The sequence below is a fragment of the Misgurnus anguillicaudatus genome, chromosome 5 (assembly GCF_027580225.2).
Source record: "Misgurnus anguillicaudatus chromosome 5, ASM2758022v2, whole genome shotgun sequence".
NCBI classification, from domain to species: Eukaryota; Metazoa; Chordata; class Actinopteri; order Cypriniformes; family Cobitidae; genus Misgurnus; species Misgurnus anguillicaudatus.
This window is the reverse complement of record NC_073341.2, coordinates 9,489,500-9,513,184: the sequence shown is the minus strand read 5'-3', so window position 1 is coordinate 9,513,184 and position 23,685 is coordinate 9,489,500. Positions and strand designations below refer to the sequence as shown.

Genomic DNA, 23,685 nt, shown 5'->3' with positions numbered 1-23,685 from the left:
TTAAGGCAGTTCTCAAGGCGAAGGGGTCAAACACAGTATTAGTATGGTGTTCCTAATAATCCTTTAGGTGAGTGTATTAAACAATAGCATTAATTTCACTTAAAATTCATTGTCAATATTGCAACACATAAAATGTGGATTATCCATTGGCTGTTGGTAGTTTGGAAAGCATACGACAGCATCTGTTATCCATATAATCAGTTATCATCTAGAATATCTATTCTTTTCATTTGAATAATTTGATGCCACAGATGCTGCCCATTGTGCTTGAAATTTATAAGAGCATTCCTTAAGGCTCTCATCTTGTTGTCATTTAAACCATACAAGACTCTTATAAAAAATATTAATGTTAATGCAAACAAGAGACAGATTTGATTTAGTTGTTTATTAACTGTACTTTCAAATTAAGTTTGACAAACATTTCAACACAATGTGGTTCTCGCCACATTCACACTTTTAGTACTTTGGCCAGCTGCTGACAACATACACACACAAATACAAAATCTCAATCACACACACGCACGGTCAAGCTTAACCTTCATTTTCTCCCAACAAACAAATAAAACAAATAAATTAAATTAAAAAGGCAACTTCCAAAGATCATGCACTACTTTTACAAATCCAACAACGAAAGAAATATCGACATCTAAATGAAAAATCTTCCAATTAAAAAAGCAAAAGTGCTGTGAACAAATACACACATGAACAACAGTGATCTAAGACTTCACTTTAACCCTTTCAGGACGTCACATGAAGCACACAGGCGAGCTTTGCCATCAAAATTGAAGTGAAGTTACATTCATTCGATTACATTGTGATATGGTGAGCATGCAGCTTTGATTTTATGCTCATTTGGTTCTGTTCTCAATATTATGTGTTAAGCAACCAGTGATATTTTTGACCATCAAAAACTTTTCTCCTAAAGCACCATAATTCTTAAATCTCAGTCTATCTGCCACATAACATTTATATAAATGATACAAAGACATTTTGTATAATCACAATTATCATGTTGATCCAAACCAATAAGACTTTTGTGACAAAAATGGATATGTTATGCTGCGTTTACACCAGTCGCGGTCAAGCGAGAGTGATTTCAATGTTAAGTCAATGTGAAGACGCGTTGACATGCATCTGGAGGTCTCGCGGCACGGAAGACGTGATTCCGCCTCATTCGCGCATCTAGTTCACGCGAATTGCGCAAAATGAGCGTATAGCGCGGTACGCGCGAATGGTACTTTTTGTGCATTTTGCGTTTAACGCGAATTTGCGGCTGACGTCTGAGTTGAAAAATGTGAACTTTGGTGGATTTTCGCGCCGCGTTAACCAATCAGGAGCCTGTTTGCTGCTGTGGAGGCAGCCCCGCCCAGAGTCACTCATTTAACCAACGCTTGATATTGTCCGTGATCAGTCACCCGAAGCTATACGACACAAGTTCTTATTTCTAAAGAGACAGGAATAAAAAGGACCTCGCTTGGAAGAGTGTCAGTGAGGACATTGGGCAACCTGGCCCAAACCTAAGTTGTAAATACACATTTCACTTTTGAGTCGCGTGACATTTATCGACCTGCGCTGTTTATTTTTCCCCTATAGTAAGGTTACCAAATACAAACCGGTAACTCTTTCAATAAATGCACAATCAACATCAGTCATCCTGCAAACAGACAACCACATAGCACTTGCCCCTCCCACAAGAAGCGGATTTTGCCTTTGACGCGCATCAAATGCTTGCTTTTTCCGCGCGTCTACTTCGCTCTTGACGCGCGAATGCATTCAAATTGTTCAAGCGGCAAACTAGACGCGATTTTGACGCCTGAAACGCGGTTGGTGTAAACGCACCATTAGACAGAATACCCAAGCTGACATAAACAAAAACTTACAGTGACCATGGCCTCTAAAACTTGACTAAAGTTATCCAAAACATTTGCGCATTTTATTTCAATAACATTTAAATAACCATTAGTCACACCTTTAATAATTAATTAATTAATTTGTAATAATTAATTGGTTACATTAATATAGCGCTTTTCTCCAGCACTCAAAGCGCTTTACATATGTAAGAGGGAATTCTACTCAACCACCACCAATGTGCAGCATTTACCTGGATGATGCGACGGCAGCCATATTGCACCAGAACGCCCACCACACACCAGCTTATAGTGGAGAGGAGACAGAGTCATATAGACAATTATACGAGGGGGTGATTAGTAGGCCAATGGGCAATTTTTGGATTTTTAATGACCACAGAGAGTCAGGACTCAAGCTGTCACTGGGTCAGTACCCTTTAAAAATGTACCATTTAGGAAGAGATATGTATACATTTAGTACCAATATGTATCTCTGAGGTACTAATATGAATGATATGAACTTTCCAAAGGTGTATTTTTTGAAGTGTACCATCCCGGTGACAGCCAGGAACAGTGTTTTGACTATTTTTTTCAGACAACTATTTCTTAAAATGTTTAAAACTATGTAATGTAACTATGCTATGCATATATATCTCCGGGTCTCTGCTGGTTATTGAAATAAATGTAAATCTTGTGAATAAATCGGTTTCTATAGAGCAGGCAAACATATGTAATGTACTGTAAAGCACAGGTTAACAATCGGTGAGTTTAAGTTTATTAGAGTTCAGCTTGAGCATTGGACTCAAGTAAAGCCTGGTATGATTTTAGTTAAGACAGTCTTGGTGACTAAACTCCTGAGTCAGAAATGGGACCTGGGAGGGCACGGTTATCCTGGAGCTCAGGTTCAAGAACAGGATCGTTTTCGTCATTGCTTTCCGCGCTGTAGTCAACTTCCTCCAGGAATGCTGGCTCGTCCTCATCCAACACGTACGTGGTGGAACTGCAGAAAAACACACAACGTAGTTGTTATTGCATTTACGGAAAGTATTTAAGAAGTGAACTCCAGCACTAACATCCAAAAATATTAGCATTTAACACAAACTAGTGTCAATTTTGGGTGACTGCATTAGCTTGCATAAATCTGACATGATATCTGACTTCACTATGTGCAATTCCCCATACATGGTAAGAACTAGTAAATATGTGACTGTGTACCACAAAAACAAAGTCGCACGGATATATTTGTAGAAAAAGCAAAAAATAATTTGCAAGCGTCAAAATTTTCAGTATATTATGTTAAGATTTTGTACATTTCCTACCATAAATATATCAAAACGCAATTTTTTGTGAGTGGATGCAGAAAATCAATATTGGCAACAAACTTTGCGTTGCTACCCGTTCCTTGGGGATTTCCCATTAAATTTTGTTTTTACGTAAAAGCTTACAATTTACCCTATACACTCAATGTCATTACATTGGTAAGCCAGTAGAGAGTGCTAAAACAAACTTTTGCAACTAGGTGTTGCGAGGACGTCATTTGGACTTTGAACTTTAAATGCAGTCTTTTCAATATTTAGATTTTTCAATTTTAATTATTTTAAAGGGGAAATATCATGAATATCGAACTTTTTCCATGTTTAAGTGCTATAATTGGGTCCCCAGTGCTTCTATCAACCTAGAAAATGTGAAAAAGATCAACCCGGTAACTTAGTTTTGGTAAAATTGAAATTTGGCTCCCCTTGTGACGTCAGAAGTGGATAACACCGCCCCTTAATATGCACTATCCAACCACGACACTGCCATACGATCACTTTATATGAAGAAATACATGAATGCAACGCAAACAGTCCGATCTCATTCAGTCGCTCACGACAGCCAATAGCTTCAGTTTCATAGCTAACGTAATGAAGCACGAGAAACATGAGAGCCAATGATATTTCACAATCAAAGATGACGTATAATCGCTTCTTCTGGTGGCAGTTTTTAAAACAGTAGGCTATACACAGGATTTGATATCTACAGTGGATTGTGATCAGTTTTGCGTCTTTTCTTCACATAAATCGATCATTTTGGCCTCGGTACACTTGGAATATTTTAAGTACTTTTAAAAAAAAGTTATGATTGTTTTTTATGCTGTGTTTTATATCATATAATAAATAAATGGGTACGTTATTTGCTCTTAATGCCTGAATAGTGTAATGTGTAATAAAAATACAATTAATCCTGGCAGTTTAAAATGAAAATCATATCAAAATGCATGTCATTACAGCAAAATTATACCCCAAAATATCAGTTCATACACTAATATATAAAGTTTCACCTGTGGCCAGCAGAGGCGCTAATTTAGTAAACGCCTCTATTGGCCGTATTTAAGGGGACTGGACAAATGACCAAAGCAATCGTATGGGTTGGAGGATATGTTGCAATTTTAACATGCTAGAATAAATGATCTATATGGTATTTTGAGCTAAAACTTCACATATGTACTCTAAGGACACCAAAGATTTATTTGACATCTTAAAAAAGTCCTGTGAAATGTCCCCTTTAATAAGTGTTAATCTCACACTTGTTGAATTACTAAGCGCATCAGCATCTAGACAGTTTTTTGACTGGACAGAAAATGTGATGAGAACTGTTGGATGATGTCCAATATTTTCAAAATGCTTTCCAGAAAATATTCTTCTTTAAATATGTTAACATACAATATATCAAATGAAAGAATAGACCCTCTGCTTTAAAACAAAAAAATTCATCCTACCTATTTGTTTTCTTTTATCACCTCTCAAATATGGAAGGTTTCTTCAAAAATACAAAATTTTGAGCAAAAAGCTGAGATATTTGTATTTTTGTAAATGACTTTTGATAGAACTCAGATTCAGAACAAAGATCAAAACATACACAGAGTTTTCTTTACTGTTTTTTGATCAGTGGATGTCTCAGTGTTTTTTAAGTTGGGTAAGAGCACCACCTAGTGCGTAATAGCAAACTACGGATATAAATACGTATATATTTATAATCCGGATATAAATACGGATATATTTATAATACGGATATAAATACGGATATATTTATAATAATATAAAGATAATTATTTTTTAAATTATTTTTTGTCTGTTTACTGACACCTTCTGTTGGTTCATGGACCAAACAGGTCCTATTTAGGTCCTTTTATTTAAGTCTTACAGACAAAAACTTATTAAAAAAAGATATTATGAACAAATACAATACAAAATATAATTTAATAATAATAAAAAAATTATCAATGTACTCCAAAGTAGGTGGTCAGGGGACTCTTTTAACTCATTCACCGCCATTGACGAGTTATCTCGTTATTGACGAGTTATCTCGTCAATTATGAGTTAATATTTAACTAATAAATATGCCTTTCTGGACGAATTTCAAAGTCAAAGTGTAATACCGCTTTTATCCACTGGATGGCGCCAAACCGAATTTATCAAAAACGGAAGTTAAAAAGATTGAATGATTTATTTTAACTGCCTTTATGTTTGATTGTCATTCTGAGTCTGATCTCTAACATAAATTCCTTTACAAAAACGCAATATTTTAAGCTTTTTGCTCAAAATGTTGTATTTTTGAAGAGAAATATCCATATTTCAGTGGTTAAATTAAGTGGAAAAAATGAATATATAATGAAACGTTTTTTCCCCATTTTGTTTGTTTGTTTATTTGTTTATTGTTTGTTTGAAAGCAGAGGGTGTGTTCTTTAATTTGATATAATTTGTATGTTTATATATTTATAGAAGATAATTTTTCCTGCAAGGAATTTTGTGAAACTTTGTTAAAATCACAAAAATGCCAGTGGGCAACTTTTCTCAAAAAGGCTGGCGGTGAATGAGTTAAATTCATGCATGCCGAATTCTGCAAAAAATGCTAGTTATGCTGCAGAGCTGAAGAGGTTAAAGCACAGCACTCATGTATGAGAAGACTCGAGTGCAGCGGTCTAACCCATTTACATAGAAAAACAATGGAGAAGCATGGCAGTGGAATGAAAAAAAAAATGCGCTCTGTCCCTATAGCCTTGTTTAAATTTATTTACAGCGCGGATGCAGCATGCACAGACTCAGAGAGAGGCAGGAGTCACATGACCAAAATAAAACAGCATGATGATTGACAGGACAAAATAAAAGCACATAAAAGTTTGATTTCTTTTTTGTTTAATATAAGAGAGTTCGGAATTTACTATTTTATTGTTGGTGTGTTTTCATTAAAAAGTAATAATGATTCACAAACTTAGCATTTATTTTAAATTAAAGAGAAAATGCAAAGGTCTCTTGGGTGGCAGATAAACCATAAAACCACCAGAATCCTTTAAAAACTAGTGATATAGATTTTTGGTCAAACCGCCCAGGACTACTTAAGGTTAGAGGCTTGCTGAACGATAATAAATGACTGGTCAACATAACAAAACAAACTAAAGACTCCTGCAGGTTAGCGGTCAAATGCTTCACATGCTGGCAGATGAGACATTTTTCTGCATCGCTCTCTCTCTCTCTCTCTCCTAACACAATAACCTTACAAAGAGTGATGATGGTTTTATGGCTCTCTTGTTAAGCAGTTAAATGGTTTAATGTGTGGTCTGGTGGTTTGGCTGGTTTTAGTGGGTTTTTAATGGTTTTAATGGTGTGAGGGGAAGAAACTGGATCCGAGTGAGACGGGCAGAGGGGAGGGGGGGCAGACTCAAAGTGAATTAGCAGGCGTTTTGATCAGGTGATTAGATGACTATAATGAGCAGAGTGCTTCTTTCTCTACACTCAAGTGCGCGCGAACCCCATGCGACCGAAATCTCTTCAAGTGGAGCCGGCCATTAGAAGAAGGCTGTAAGATCGCGCGCGCGCGTGTGTGTGTGTGTGTTATCCATTACAGAAACACTGGGAGGGGCTGAAGAACGTTCCCAAGAAGCTTCTAGACTCTGGAAGCATCTGACATCATGGACATCTCGCCTATTATTGTTATGACCACTGGACCTCGACCTGCTTAATGTTGTATTGAAATCTGATATGCCAGCTGTTGCCCATTGAATTTTTACTCTGTGTATGTATAGTGTAAATGTTTGATCCATTATCACAATCCTCCTATAGAGGGCACTGCATGGTTAACAACTGATCAGAATGTGGGAAAGAAAGAAGAGAGTTTAATCTCTGTGCACTCCATTTTTTGACTTCCCCAAGCACTTTCTTTTGGGGGAATCCCATTATCATTTTGATCTACAGTCCACTTTGGGAAGGTAATGTGTACTAGCATGTAGGTAAAGCAATTGGCAGGTGATGTCATAGTGTATGATTTCATTAATTCAATCAACTTTTAAGGAGTTTATTAAATAATAATGATAATTGCAAATTTTATGCATATTAAATTAAGGTCATGGATGACGTAATAAAAAAAAGTTTGGTAACACTTTCTATGAAGCTCCCATTTATAATGCATTATAAGGACACTCTTAATGCATTATAATGCAGGCATAATGGCTTATAATTCGTCTAATAACTCGTCTAATAAATAATAAACATAACAAGAGTTATTATACACTCACCTAAAGGATTATTAGGAACACCTGTCAATTTCTCATTAATGCAATTATCTAATCAACCAATGGCAGTTGCTTCAATGCATTTAGGAGTGTGCTCCTGGTCAAGACAATCTCCTGAACTCCAAACTGAATGTCAGAATGGGAAAGAAAGGTGATTTAAGCAATTGTGAGCGTGGCATGGTTGTTGGTGCCAGACGGGCTGGTCTGAGTATTTCACAATCTGCTCAGTTACTGGGATTTTAACGCACAACCATTTCTAGGGTTTACAGAGAATGGTGTGAAAAGGGAAAAACATCCAGTATGCGGCAGTCCTGTGGGCAAAAATGCCTTGTTGATGCTAGAGGTCAGAGGAGAATGAGCCGACTGATTCAAGCTGATAGAAGAACAACTTTGACTGAAATAACCTCTCGTTACAACCGAGGTATGCAGCAAAGCATTTGTGAAGCCACAACACGCACAACCTTGCGGCGGATGGGCTACAACAGCAGAAGACCCCACCGGGTACCACTCATCTCCACTACAAATTGGAAAAAGAGGCTACAATTTCACCAAAATTGGACAGTTGAAGACTGGAAAAATGTTGCCTGGTCTAATGATTCTCGATTTCTGTTGAGACATTCAGATGGTAGAGTCAGAATTTGGCGTAAACCGAATGAGAACATGGATCCATCATGCCTTATTACCACTGTGCAGGCTGGTGGTGGTGGTGTAATGGTGTGAGGGATGTTTTCTTGGCACACTTTGTGCCAATTAGGCATTGTTTAAATGCCACAGACTACCGGAGCATTGTTTCTGACCATGTCCATCCCTTTATGACCACCATGTTCCCATCCTCTGATGGCTACTTCCAGCAGGATAATGCATCATGTCACAAAGCTCGAAACATTTCAAATTGGTTTCTTGAACATGACAATGAGTTCACTGTACTAAAATGGCCCCCACAGTCACCAGATCTCAACCCAATAGAGCATCTTTGGGATGTGGTGGAACGGGAGCTTCGTGCCCTGGATGTGCATCCCACAAATCTCCATCAACTGCAAGATGCTATCCTATCAATATGGGCCAACATTTCTAAAGAATGCTTTCAGCACCTTGTTGAATCAATGCCACATAGAATTAAGGCAGTTCTGAAGGCGAAAGGGGGTCAAACACAGTATTAGTATGGTGTTCCTAATAATCCTTTAGGTGAGTGTATATTATAATACTTACTTATTTGTGGTTATAACTTTTAAGAGTATGATGATTTATAACACATGATGAACTCCACATAGTGTTACATCCTCGTCTGTTTCCCTGTCATTCATCCCCATCATTATACTCTTCACTCCTTTACCTGAACTGTGTTTGTAACTATCCTCACCTGCCACCAATCATCATCACCATGTCTATATATACCATGTTTGTTCTCCCCGCTGTGGTCCGTTATTGTTTATGTCAATGTGGTATGTTACCGTCTTTAATGTTAATAAATCTGTTATTTTTGTATACCTTCGTCTTCCTCGTCATCCTACACCAGCATAAATGTAAAAAATTATATAATACATTATACGTTTTTTCTTATAACACCATAAGTTTCATATCTTGACATTGCAATATACTGTTTATTACTACAACAGAAAAAAGAAAAAAGAATACTATGGAAGTAATTGGGGCCACGAACGGTTTGGTTACAAACATTTCTTAAAATATCTTTCTTTGTCTCATTTAGTTCCTGGAACTCATAGTGAGCCACTGAAATTCACTGAGTTTAAGGGCAAAGAGCTGTGATTGTTCTTAATTAATAGTCAAGAAATGCATTCATTTACAATATTTGTATATCACCCCAATATGTGTGGGTAGAATTTTTATGTAGTTACATCAACAATGTTTTTTAACAAATAAAATAAACTAATATGGGAACATTATTATGGTCGGCAGTTGGTATGTGCCTTGTTAACATGTTTCACACAACAACTTAAAGCTTTAAAATGCATCACATAATATGTAAGCTTATAAACAACACACAAAAATCGCTGCAAAAGATGCTTTCCAACAGGTTTTATCGTAGTTTTTGTTGGAAAGCATCTTTTGCAGCGATTTTTGTGTGAGCATATCAATGAACACCCCTGACCACTCGGTGAGATTCACGTATTTGTAAACGAAAGTTTAATGCATTTTAGGAAGGATTTTTCCAGTGCACCTATACAGTCATTGTAGAGATGGGAGGTAATAGAACAAACACCCGAAAATTCTCGGGCCAGCATCATATGTCCAAATTTCAGTCAAAACCGTTTTATTTCATCATAAACAATCCGAAAACAGGGCTTTAAGTGCCAAATACCGAACTTGCCCTTTAACATCTGGGAACTCTTGAGAGGCTTTGTGATCCGCCATTGCTAATCAGAAATACTCCTTTTATCGCTTAAATAAACGTTGAGTTTGAACGAAAGAAAGATCTAACAAATAAAATAAACTAGGCCAATGTCCTCTATCTTGCAAGAATGCCTATATAATAACTTAATTATTGTTAAATAGCATGGTCATGACTGGGTTTTATTTCATTTTGGAAAGATAAATAAAAATGTTATACATCACAACAGTTAAATTTGTCTGTATTGCGTCTTTAAATATCTTTCAGCTAAATTAGAGTTTATCTAAGCCTGTTAGATTTTAACCAATGCTACGTGTTTCTTAAAGACATTTTCACAATGAATAAACTTTACACGTAATGAGATATTTTATTTCATGCTAACGGTATATTTCACAGTATAAATGTTTTTAAGCTTTATGTTTATTTGTTGTTGAAATATACATATTTGCCCGTCCCTGCGATCACATGATTCAATGCATAATCAGCCAAAGTCCGCATATTTATGCGGGGGCCGCATTTTTTCAAATACGCCATTTCCATGCGCAAAATATGTCATAATCCCCGCATTTTCATAGCAAAAAGTCACATGTATCTTAGCAGAAAGTTGAAAAATTTTGCATTTACTTCACACAAGCGCAGCCATGTCCCCTGTTGCTATTGGAACGTTATGAAGTGACCTAATTAAGCGACGTGAACATTATTGAAAAGCTGCAAACCCCATCCGCAGTTTTTGCAAGTTCCCGCAATTTTTCATGTTCTTGCAATTTCATTGAATAAAATTGTATAAATATCCTGCATATTCCATCACATTTTTGAAGAAAATGTGCCGCAAGATCAAGAATTTTTGCTTGCAACAATCATAAAAAAGCATTTTTCTGGAAGGACTGATTTGCAGAAATTTGCCACTAACTAATAAGCTTTTAACTAAATGCTCACCACAGTTTTAAAAATATAATAAAATGCTCACCACAGTTTTAAACAGTGTTGGGAAAAGTTACTTTTAAAAGAAATGCAGTACAATATTGAGTTACTCCCAAAAAAAGTAACTAATTGTGTTACTTAGTTACTTTTCGTGGAAAGAAATGCTTACGTTACTTTTTTGTTACTTTTGCGTTACTTTTTCTTGGCTGAGGCTCGATCTCTTTCAGGCTTGCAGGTGTTTTTAATGACTGAAAAGTCATTTTAACACAAAAATGTCGAGCTCTCTGGCCTGCCATCTCAGTTTCTGACTCAAACTGTTCCTGTTCAGATGCGTATGCATAGAGTGCATATGACGACTACATTTAGTTAAAATTCAGTAAATATTTTCTTTTAATCAAAAGAATGATATGGAGATTATAAATATGACAGGTGCTATGAGGTGATGATCATGGAGTCTGTTTTGAGATGATCTTAACCGTTGCATCTCTTTCTCATATTTCTGATTAAAGATGTTTGTACTATGAGCAAACAGCGCGTCAAACTACATCGTTCCAGCTGCACACGTGTCACTGATATAAATGCGAGTTTTGTCCTAAAGTTCAGAAAACTTTACAACAATTAACAGCATTATATCATGGAAGTGCTTTCTGTGCTTTCATTGAATTGCCCTTATTGAACCTGGCTTACTGTATACTGATTACTGCCAGTTCATGCAGCAATACTATAACAAGAGACATAGCTTCGTATGCATATCATGTGTGCACGTGCGTGTTACCTGGTGATGTTTGGAATGCTGCGTGTGTCAATCAGGTCGTTCTCTATATCCAGCACATGGGATTTGTGATTGTGGACCTCTAAGGGAGATGTGAAGCGTTTTAGTCTGAGGAGACCCAAACAAAACAGAGCGCCCATCTCCTCCAGTTCTTGTGTCCCAATCTGGAGACCCTACAAACACATAAACAGATTACAATTAACAGAAATATATTCATTATAGACGGGTTTTATCGTACGCATGCACATTTTCATAGTTACTTAACTTCCGGTCTCAGTTTGTTTCATGGTCTTAACTGAATGGTCTGAGAAATATCTCGTTAAAAAATAACAAATGTTTTGGTTTTCTAAAGATGAGGGGAGTTGGCGATCATGGATCACCGCTATGTGAAGAGAGGTTTGGCAGCTGATCTGTAGTTTGATTGTATACATTATATAGTACACATTTTACACCTAATGTTAGTTCAGTGTAGTTTATGATACGCTTTAGCTATGATTTAAACTAAGGTAATCTACACTCACCTAAAGGATTATTAGGAACACCTGTTCAATTTCTCATTAATGCAATTGTGTTATGGTGTGGGGGATGTTTTCTTGGCACACTTTAGGCCCCTTAGTGCCATTTAGGCATCGTTTAAATGCCACGGCCTACCTGAGCATTGTTTCTGACCATGTCCATCCCTTTATGACCATCATGTACTCATCCTCTGATGGCTACTTCCAGCAGGATAATGCACCATGTCACAAAGCTCGAATCATTTCAAATTGGTTTCTTGAACATGACAATGAGTTTACTGTACTAAAATGGCCCCCACAGTAACCAGATTTCAACCCAATAGAGCATCTTTGGGATGTGGTGGAACGGGAGCCTCGTGCCCTGGATGTGCATCCCACAAATCTCCATCAACTGCAGGATGCTATCCTATTAATATGGGCCAACATTTCTAAAGAATGCTTTTAGCACCTTGTTGAATTAATGCCACGTAGAATTAAGGCAGTTCTGAAGGCGAAGGGGGTCAAACACAATTTTAGTATGGTGTTCCTAATAATCCTTTAGGTGAGTGTATGTGTTGTTTATTTTGCTTGTTATAAAAAATAAACTACTCTAAAAGGACTTTGATGTTATTGATTCTTAGCGAAAGTTTACCAGATGTTACGTTTGTTACAAGTTTGTTTATGTTGTTACTGCTGAAACCGTCTATTTTGCCTTTTTTATTTCAGGCTTGCTATTGTATACTAAAATTAAGAAAATATTGATTACAAAAACTAAAATAAAACAAGGCTTAAAATAAAAACAAAACAATTTAACAAATCTACATGAACTAAAGTTTTTGTAATTAACAAGCTATTTTTATTTTTTAAATCATTTTGAATTTTTATATTTGCATAACAAATTTGGCAAACCCTTTTATCTAAAGCAACTCCGTGTGCTTTACAAGCTATACATTTTTTATCAGTATGCGTGTTCCCTGGGTTTGAACCCATGACCTTTTGAGCTGCTATGCAATGCTCTACCACTGAGCTATACATGAACACGAGGTATAATAATTTGACTAGTGTAACTAAACAAATATTACATTTAAAAAGTGTTAAAATAAATAACAAATAAGTAGATTTGGGGAAGAACATCAAAAGATGTTGCAAGCTGGATTCAAACCTGTATTGTCTGCATGAGCACCACAGCACCTGAAAATACTGTATTCTAACACAGTGCTATTGACCCTTGACTGGACACCATTAGTCTTGCACCAGTCTTGTTACTGTAATTTTTTTTGATCTGTGCTAGTATATGAGACCCTAAGCTGCACACTTTAATCAAAGCTCTGGCTGTAGTCAGAAAGATGCTTCGGCCATGTTACAGAGAAGCCATTATGTGTCCCAGAGACAGTGAGTCATTACTATATTACCTAAAGACTACAACAGGTCACAGACAATATATAGTGCCATCTACTGTTCAGATTCATCATGACAACATCTTTTAACTCAGTTGATATTTTGCATTTACATCACACAGTTGGACGGATCCACATTTGGGAAGGGCTTTCATCCAAATCAACAGTGCATTCAATCTTAAAGGATTAGTCCATTTTCTTAAAAGAAAAATCCAGATAATTTACTCACCACCATGTCATCCAAAATGTTGATGTCTTTCTTTGTTCAATCGAGAAGAAATTATGTTTTTTGAGGGAAACATTGCAGGATTTTTCTCGTTTTGATGGACTTTAATAGACACCAACAATTATCACTTAACTCAACACTTAACAGTTTTTTCAACGGAGTTTCAAAGGACGATAAACGATCCCAAACGAGGCATAAGGGTCTTATCTACCAAAACGATTGTCATTTTTGACAATAAGGAGGACAAATGTGCACTTTTGAACCACAACTTTTCGTCTAGGTCCGGTCCAGCGCGACCTAACGTAAATGCGTAGTGACGTAGGGAGGTCACGTGTTACATATATAAAACGCACATTTGCGGACCATTTTAAACAATAAACTGACACAAAGACATGAATTAGTATCAGTTGACATACAACAATGTAGGAACAGTCCTTTGTAAACACTGGGGCGGAGTTTCGCGTTCGTCCTCTGTGACCTCTTGACGTGATGACGTATTGCGTGGGGTCACGCTAGCGCATCACGACCGGATCTAGACGAGAAGTTGTGGTTTGGAAGTGTATGTTTGTTGTTTTTCTTGTCAAAAATGACGGTCGTTTTGCTGGATGGGACCCTTGTGCCTCGTTTGGGATTGTTTGTGGTCCTTTGAAACTTCGTTGAAGAAAACTGTTGAGTGTTGAGTTGGGTATTGAATGTTGGTGTCTAAAAAATCCTGCAATGTTTTCCTCAAAAAACATAATTTCTTCTTGACTGAACAAAAATAGACATCAACATTTTGGGTGACATGGTGGTGAGTGAATTGTCTGGATTTTTCTTTTAAGAAAATTGAATATTCCTTTAAGGAAGATATTTTGTAACCAAACCGTTTTGACTCCCAGTGTTTTTCTTTCCTACTATAGACGTCAATGCTGCTCCTGTTTTCTGCTTGATTACAAAAATGTTCCTCTGTGTTCAGTAGAAAGAAATTATGTTAACACTTTACTTGAAGAGGTGTGCATATATGACCGACATGACACCTTCATAATCATGACATGACCTGTGTCATGAACATGAAGAAGATTTTATGCACATTTATGACAATTGTCATTAAGTGTCATTTGTTCAATTATGTAATTTTTATTGCAAAGATGACATTGTTTGAGATGATCCAATACATGAACCAATACAACATAACTTGTCATTAATCTGTCATAAACATGACATAGCAGAATAACTATCAAACTTAAAAAACTACATAGCTTTATGGGTTAACATAACATTTAAATGTCGTTAAGTGTTAATACTCTGTCAAACATTTTTCAGTCCTTAACAAAATACAAGAGACCATATAAGATTATACTTAACTTTATGTATGTGCACAATACATAAAAAACTGACAACTACCAAACTTGTTCTTCCTCACACAGAGAGTTCTGAAATTTTCTGACATACAACTAGCAAAATATTTAATTAATTAATTTAATGTGATTAACTGTTTTTGCAGCGATATGAACCCAACACTGCATGGCTTAACCCATAATTGTACTGTTTTCATTTAATTTTAGGTGAATCAGTCTCCAAATGTAATAAAATATAATGTTATACATTTTAATTATTATTATTGGATAATTTATTTTATTTGTTAAACACATAGAGGAAACTTAAAAAAGCATTATAAACTGAAGAATATTCATGATGTTGTTAAAAACTCTAACACTTAATGACATTTTAATTACAAATTATATTTGTATCACTGTAGTTGAGGTCAAGACAAATATTCATGATGCTGTTATAAAACTACTTGACAGAGTATTAAAGAGCCCCACAGATCAAAAATCGAAACTGACCTGTATTGCAGTGTATCATGTAGCTTTCCATCAATGTAAACAATGTGCAAAGTAGTTGAACCAAAAAGTGCACGATTAATAAAGTTTTTGGCTTCTAAAGTAGGAAGTCGACTCTGAATCACTGAAACGAGTCATCATATGGATTGAATCTTCTGCCTTTCTCTATCTACATAGAAACGAAAACTCTGACACAGACACTTCAGCTAGTTAGTGTGTAAACATCATGTCGAGAAGACACTGTGTTTTCAGCTTTAAAGGCAAGTTTGTGTTGTTTTCACTACCAAAGGATGAAGATGGGGTGAAGAATCAGTAGTTAAAATTACTTTTTCACAGAGGGATTTACTAGACATTTGGCAATGAAAGATGGTTCAGTACCCACTTTATTAGGAAAAACATGCGTCTCCTAACCACAACCTGTAAGTATGATTATTACATTATGAGTTTATTTTCCCCCGAGTGTTATAAAATGTCTTATTAGTAAGCTGTGTAGCAATGCATGTTGCAGTTAAACTATACTGTTTATGGCCCGTTTAGCTTACATACTTGCTTAAAAGAGTGTAAAAATGTTAGTGTCTGTCGTCGTTTTTATTGCTTGGATTAATGATGAATGGTGTGTATTGATGTCGATAATGTCTTGGCAGTAAGTCATGTTAGCACTAGGTTAATGCATGTTGCACTGTTGGTGTACTGTGTCAGTTGACCAATCAGAGCAGAGTAGGCTACCAAGAGGTGTGGTTTAGGCAGACCGAGTCGTTGAACGGCTTCACACAAATCGTTTGGGAATCTCTGAAAAATGGGGTCATTTTTAATTTATATTTTGAGAAAATTACAGCGTTTTTTGACCTTGCATGCATTTTAACCTGTTGTCCAGGACTAATAAACTGTGATAGGAAGCTTAGAATTTGCATCTTACTGGCTCTTTAACACTTAATGTCATTTTAATGACAAATTCAATTTGTATCACTGGTAAAAAAAGTGGTCAAGTTGTCATAACAAAGAAATCTCAAACAATCTCATCTATGCCCTAAAAATTGAATGGATGACACTTAATAACAGTTAAACCTGCATAAAATCTCCTTCATGTTCATGGCAAGTGTCATGTCATGATTATAAAGGTGTCGTGTCAGTCCTATGAACCCCCCCCCTTTAAGTGTTACCGAAATGAAACTTAAGGGTGAGTAATGATGACTTTTAACGGTGCCAAAAAATGCATTGAAATAATCGGTTAAATTGTTCTCTGATATCTACAGGTATGTGGCTTTATTAAGTGCAAAAATTATCCAGAGACGGTTCCACATGTCAATTTACAACCCTAGGACTGTTATTACTTTACTTGAAAGCATCATGAATAATGATGTTGAGCTCTGCTCTGATTGGCTGTTTCTCAGAGCAGCTCCTTTCAGTAGCTCTGTGTGTGTATAAACAGACCTTATGTTTGAGCCTGTATCAGACCAAGATACAGATTGTGATGAATAATCAATTATTTGGAGATTGGAAATGGACATTTCTGAGTGGAAACCGTAACTTGTAATGTCAATAGTAGAACTTCAGCCTAAAGCACTTTTAATTTAGCCCCTAATGGTCACACGGATATGTTTGTTCTCATTTAGTGTGTATTTTGCGTAAAGCCAAGCCACCCTACAACCCTCACCTTGTATTTCCCCTGATCACAACCACACAGTGTGCTCTCCATAGTGTAACTGCGTTGAACTCCGATCTCTCTCCAGACCACCACTCGTGCCGTGGCTTCTTTAGAGCGCTCCACTACAAAACTGCAGCTGGACAGGCTGAACGCTGGAGCTATCTGAGACAGCAACTTAGGCAAAGTCTAAAACACATGAAACACATGAGATATGAAAAAAATGTCCCATTATATTCACCTGGATCGATAGACTTAAAGGGGAGGTTTAATGCTATTTCATGCATTCTGACTTATTAGCACAGTTTAAGAGTTGTAGTCATCATGCTAAACATAAGCAAAGTGTCAAAAAAGCAGTTGAGCATTTCTGAGCCAAACTCACGCCTCCTTTTTCCTACAAGTTTCTGAAAGTTTTTTTCAAATGGGGGTATCCGTTACGACTGATTGACCCCATATTCCTTTTATGGGCCTTTACCCCCAGAAAAGCACGCCTGCCCTGCACGTCAAGTGGAAGCGAGAACGCGCATTAGCATTGCTGCTCCGTCGAGTAGAAGTCACCGGTATCACTGCACAGCACGCGACAACTTTTAGCAAGATAGTTTGACAAAAAAAGTGTGTTTTTGGATGTAAGGAGAAGAAAACCTTATTTAGCTTTCCCTGTCGTAAGACAACAGTGGATGCAGTTCGTCTTTACCCGACAGCAACGTAATTGCGAATGAGTTTGTTTGTTCCCTGGCTGTATTTCGGAGAGGACAAACAAGGCTCAGTTTGAAGCCGGATTTTCCACTTTTTCACAACTATTGGAGCGGTCAAAACTTTAAAAGACCCCGTTTAGGAGTCACAACCACAGGCGTAAGTAATTGAAAATCTCACGTGTTTTGTTTGCAATCGTGCATACGTGCATGTAATGTAAACAACACCAACAACAGCACTTTGTACTGCATTTACACCTTTTAAAACGGGCAAATGCAGTTAAAAACTGGATGATGTTGCTTTTTTATTAAAATAGCTGATAAACAAGCAAGGATTAATTACCTGATAGAGACGGAAGTCCTGGTGTAATCGTTGCTGCTATTGTTCCTGATCATCCATTACTGACTAAGTACACGTTGCTGGATCATATGTATAATGTAAGGCTGGTTATTAAAAAAAAAATTTTTTTTTAAGTTTGATTACCATCTATGTCGGCTGTAAATCCAAAAGTAGTATCCGAAGCTGCGCATACTCGTAACTCTTCAGCTACGCCTACCGCTCGCCTTCAAGTGTTCGACCTTTTACGCCAAAAATCGGAAAGGATGTTTTTTCTTTTATAAATCGGACTAAACGAAAAACTCTTTGGACATATGAATGATGAAATACTACTCTATATATAAGCAAGATTAACATTAGATTGGCAAAAACGTCTTGTGTTATGTCAGCTTTAAAGGCACCGCATTTTTCATTGTACAGCATAGCATTTTTTTTACCAGACTTCTTAAATGATTAACTGTTATCTGGCAATAACAAACCTGAAAATGTCGAGGCTGGCCAATCAGAATTAAGCATTCCAATGAGCCGTGTAATAAGATGGCAATAACATATTTCTACTGGCTAGTAAACACAACAATGTGTGTGGCTTTGTGTTACCCTGTATCCGAGGTCTTCTTGTAGATCACAGGAGCTGGTGTTGGCATTGGATTGCCATACGGTCTCCTTAATACTACAGCCGTACATGAAGACGTTCTTCTTCCGGGAATGGCCGTGATAATCACAGAACACCTGAACGCACACAGTTAGCACAGGATTAAAGGAAACATTCACCCAAAAATGATCATTCTCAGTCTCGTGAACATGCTCAGGACCCTCAAGTACTGGTACCCATGGACTTTTAATCAATCACCAAAGACCATGAGTTTAGGTTAAAAAAAAATCATCTTTAACATACAAACTATCCCTTTAACATACATGACCGGACTGTATATACAGTAAGGTTCTCATAGATAAGATGTCTTACCAGTGGAGTTCGTCCTGTAGCTCTGAGGTACTGCAGGAGACTCTTGGCATGATAAATGGTGGGGTGCAGCTCTGCATTGGGGTTCTGCCACTGCCTGTTCAAATCTTCCCCACTCAGAGAGCAGCGGTGACTATAAGAGAAGAAGAGAGATCCTCAAGGTTAGGTGCAGAAGAAGCCATTTAATAGGGGTCTCTATTATACAATAACACAATGGCAAAGCTAAAGCTTAATAGCGGTATGAAGGAGAGTGGAATGAGTGGTTTTCACCATCCATGAAATTTGCTAAACATGTTCATAGATAAGAAATTAATTTATGCTTTTATACCTGTACGCTTGATCACGTTACTTTATCCTAATGAACTAGCTGCAAGGCAAAATAGCTGTGTGTTATGGGGCTTTTCCATTGCATAGTACCCCATGGGTCGGGTCAGGTTGGCTCACTTTTTGGGGCTTTTCCACTCGGTACAGTACATTGTACCCGATGCTTTTTTTTAGTACCACCTCAGTTGGGGTCACTGATTGGTCGGAGAAAATCTTCACTACCTGCGTCATCGCTAAACGCAAGATTATCTTTACCTTCGTGTGTGCGCTTTCTCAAGCAAACCTGTTGTCATCTTTGCTTTGTTGTAAGTTCCCAAACTCCCTTTTAGTGAAAAAACATCCACAGGCTGAGAATCAGGAACATCATACCAGCAGTTTTCTGACTTGCAGTTTGTGGCGGCACATCCGCGAGGTGCACGTCTGCATGTATCCGCGCCATTTTTGCAACTTTTAGACTCAGCGGAGCGAATCGACTGACCCCACGGGTGTTTGTACAGAAACTGTCATGCAAGACAGAGGTAGTGATAAACGTGATGTGCAAACATCTATTTGTGGTGGTCAATTTTGATTTTGTGGCAGACTGACAAATAAATGAATGCATGTGAAACACTGCATTCCAACGACGCTGCCTCTGTTGCTCACTCCCTCTTGTATGTACAAATATAATGCCATGCCTTTAATCCCTCCCACTTTGAAGTGGAACTAAACTCAGTGGAAAAGCTAACTGAGCCAAAGTGAGGTGAGTTGGCACGACATGACCCGTGGTCTAGAGCAGGGTTTTTTATACTTTTTGTGTGTGTGTGGACCACTATTTGTAATCAAGAACTTTCGCGGACCACCTCATAATACTCATAATAAAATATGTCTACACAAAGTCCTGAATTAATCTGCACCTCTAAATAGGCTTACTAGCACTAAAACTATAACTTGTCATCACATCAGTACAACAGATCCTTAAAACATATTCTTAAAAAAATATATTATTCTTAAATAAAGATATTATTTTACATTTTATTTTGCCTTTGCACGGACCACCTGCAGTACCCTCACGGACCACTAGTGGTCCGCGGACCATAGTTTGGGAATGGCTGATCTAGAGGTCTTCACGGGTCCACTTAGATCAGAAAACCTAAGGTTCCGATCGGGTTCGAGTCTAAAAGTTTCACATGTGCCTCGGACACGGGTCGGGTACAATAATAGCGGCATCGGGTCTCGGGTAATTTAAAATTAATGTGTTTTTGCTGAAAAGACCCGAGAAGACCCGAACTCTCTCGTGTGTGTGCGTCAATGTCCTTTTCAAAACTCTCATCTGTTTGCCAAGAGTGCTTGCGACATTGTGTGGCTGGTGGTAGGTTAATTTTCGTTGAGACAGACATGTCAGTCAATTTTAAATGTACATTTTAGTGGTAACTTGGGTTTCGTCATCAGATAACAAAGTAAAACAAATTGAGCAGCTCGCCAAATTGGTTGCGAGTCCACCGAAGTTTCTTTCTGTCTGATTGCTGCGTGTGGGTCTGCAGAATGCACACACGTCAGTAGGGATGGGAATCAAGAACCCAGTGAATTGATTCCTTTGAACCGTTAGCATGTCTGCTTAACGATTCCGCTAATCGGTTCTGCCCGTTGCAAATGTGTCGTGACGTCACACACACGCTGTGTTGTTTTCGTTTGGAACGCAGCAAACATTGCATCAAGGCAGAACGATCCAAAGTTTGGTTATATTTAGTGGTGGGCAGAGCGAGGCTTCGTGAAACACTGAAACAGTTGAATTAATTAATTTCAATACGGTCGCGTTGCAGGACTGTCGCATGTTTAATACACTATTACACAGCAACACCAGCGAGGCAAGCACCAGCGAAGCTAACGGGACATCATCTTGTTATGCAGTTCATACTAATTATCAAAGTTTTGCAGCATTTCTTTAAATGCTGTTTTTTCCATAGTATTGAATGGCTTTGCATTTTATCGCATTACACTGTCAGTTAAGGAGCTCCATCTGATACTGTCTCATTTTTACAGGCGCTGCAGCTCCACATTGTGTTTTTTAAAGAGATGTGCAATCATTGGGGTGATATAAAATCATCGCGATGAGGACAAACGATCGTGATGAGATGATTAGTTAGTCATTGTGACAGCCCTAATACAGAGAAACATTTGTTTTACTTAGCACCTAATATTAGCAGTCCCTAATAACCACACAACACATCTTAGGAAACTGCATAGCAATGCCCTGGCAAAACACAAAGCATTGTAGCAGTTTCAAAGAAGACAGCACCACTCTTTAGAAAATATAACTATTAATTCACAAATATGTACACTACATGTTCATGCTTTACTATAATAAAGTAATATAAAGTGTTTTTTTTTACTTTTGATAAAAATGTTATAGATAACCGAGCAATTTTTTTTCCACTTGTTGCATATAATCCTTCCCAACACTTAAAATTGTGTTGCAGCACCTTTAGTTGAAATGTCTTTCCTTTACTTAGAAAGAAGTTCAGATACTACACAGATTTTTGTTTTTAGATATTTCTGTTTTGTCTAGAAGTTTATCCAACCATTCTTCAAATTCAGCTCAGGGATGGAGGATCAGAAGTTCTTCCTAGACTACTAACTAGTGTTATTGTTGATATGATGCTATACTGTAGTTTACTATGCGCATAACTGAAACTATAAATAGAAGCACCTATATTCTGAAACTTTCCACTATTTCACTATCCTGCTCTCAAGTGTACAGTGTCTGTATTGGATATGATTTATAAGATGAATTATATGGATTACTGATGATTTTGACATACTTGCCGTTGATGACTCCATCAGGGTTGAGCATGGGGACTATTTTGAAAATGTAACTTTCTCTCAGACTCTGTGCTTTAGGACTGGAGCTCATGAGAAACTCCAGAGAGCCCTTCATTACCCAGCTGGAGTTGGTCTCGCCGGGATGCACACGTGCAGACAGAAACACCACCGGACGACTCCCTACACACATAAAAACATTACTGGATACACTCTTTATATATTATTTGACTTTTTTTATTTGACAAAAATACTTATTACAATACATATCAGAACGCCTGAGGTCACTGTGGCCATACGAGTTGCCAGACAGTGTATGTGCATCAAAGTGCATAAAAGTAGATGGTACATGCGAAAGTGAAAGTATGCAGTAAGTAGTCTGTAAGACAAGTACATGCAAGAGTTCATAAAAGAATGCAAGTGCAGGACTGTGCATGAGAATACATGCGAGTGTTTAATTAGAAAAAGCATCTACTCAATGTTTGAAACCCACATGTTTGAATGCCACATGAAGCTTTAATACTCCGCAACTGGCAAAAAGTTGCATTGTAGGCACATAGAAAGACACCACAAAGGAGGCAAATGTGGGCACCCTTCTGTATTATTAGTAAGAGTTCAGGTAAGAGTGTATGCCGTTTCTGACATCCTGAATTGTCAGGTATGGCCTCATAGTTGCCCGAGTAAGCCGCATGTAACTGTGCATACTTGCGCTACTTACTGAACTGGTCGATGTGGTCGTCGCTGGAAGACTCTGGCATGGCAGTGATAGTGAGTAGGGGACAGCTGTTTCCTCCCAGTGTTTGACACAGCTCATCTTCTCTATAGTAGATCTGAGCTGTATGCAGGGCCCTCAGCTTCTGCAGGTGCATCTGAGTAAATGATACAAGACAAATTAAAACTTAAAGGATTAGTCCATTTTCTTAAAAGAAAAAATCCAGATAATTTACTCACCACCATGTCATCCAAAATATTGATGTCTTTCTTTGTTCAGTCGAGAAGAAATTATGTTTTTTGAGGAAAACATTGCAGAATTTTTCTAATTTTAATGGACTTTAATAGAACCCAACATTTAATACTTAACTCAACACTTAACAGTTTTTTTCAACGGAGTTTCAAAGGACTGTAAACAATCCCAAACGAGGCATAAGGGTCTTATCTAGCGAAACGATTGTCATTTTTGACAATAAAAAACAAATATACACTTTTAAAGCACAACTTCTCTTCGTGTAGATCCGGTCGTGATGCGCCAGCTGACCCCACTACGTCACCGCAATACGTCATGCCGTCAAGAGGTCACAGAGGACGAACGCGAAACTCCGCCTCAGTCTTTACAAGTGTCTTGAAAGTGGACCGTTTCTACATTGTTGTATGTCAACTGATACTAATTAATGTCTTTGTGGCAGTTTATTGTTTAAAATGGTCCGCAAATGTGCGTTTTATATATGTAACACGTGACCTCCCTACGTCACTGTGCCTTTACGTTAGGTTGCGCTGGACCGGACCTTGACGAAAAGTTGTGGTTTAAAAGTATATATTTTTTATTTTTCTTGTCAAA

The 23,685-nt window shown here is 37.5% G+C and overlaps 1 protein-coding gene across 1 annotated transcript in view; it reads right to left on the bottom strand.

Annotated features, from left to right (window-relative positions):
- Positions 1 to 2,594: 2,594 nt before the first annotated feature.
- The window catches only part of agtpbp1 (ATP/GTP binding carboxypeptidase 1), a 54,237-nt gene continuing 33,146 nt past the window's right edge, over positions 2,595 to 23,685 (bottom strand). The window contains 7 exon segments of the mRNA XM_055168213.2: positions 2,595 to 2,847; positions 11,442 to 11,611; positions 17,033 to 17,209; positions 18,647 to 18,778; positions 19,014 to 19,143; positions 22,133 to 22,313; positions 22,849 to 22,999. Coding sequence (XP_055024188.2) covers positions 2,694 to 2,847; positions 11,442 to 11,611; positions 17,033 to 17,209; positions 18,647 to 18,778; positions 19,014 to 19,143; positions 22,133 to 22,313; positions 22,849 to 22,999 — 1,095 coding nt within the window. The 3' untranslated portion in view covers positions 2,595 to 2,693.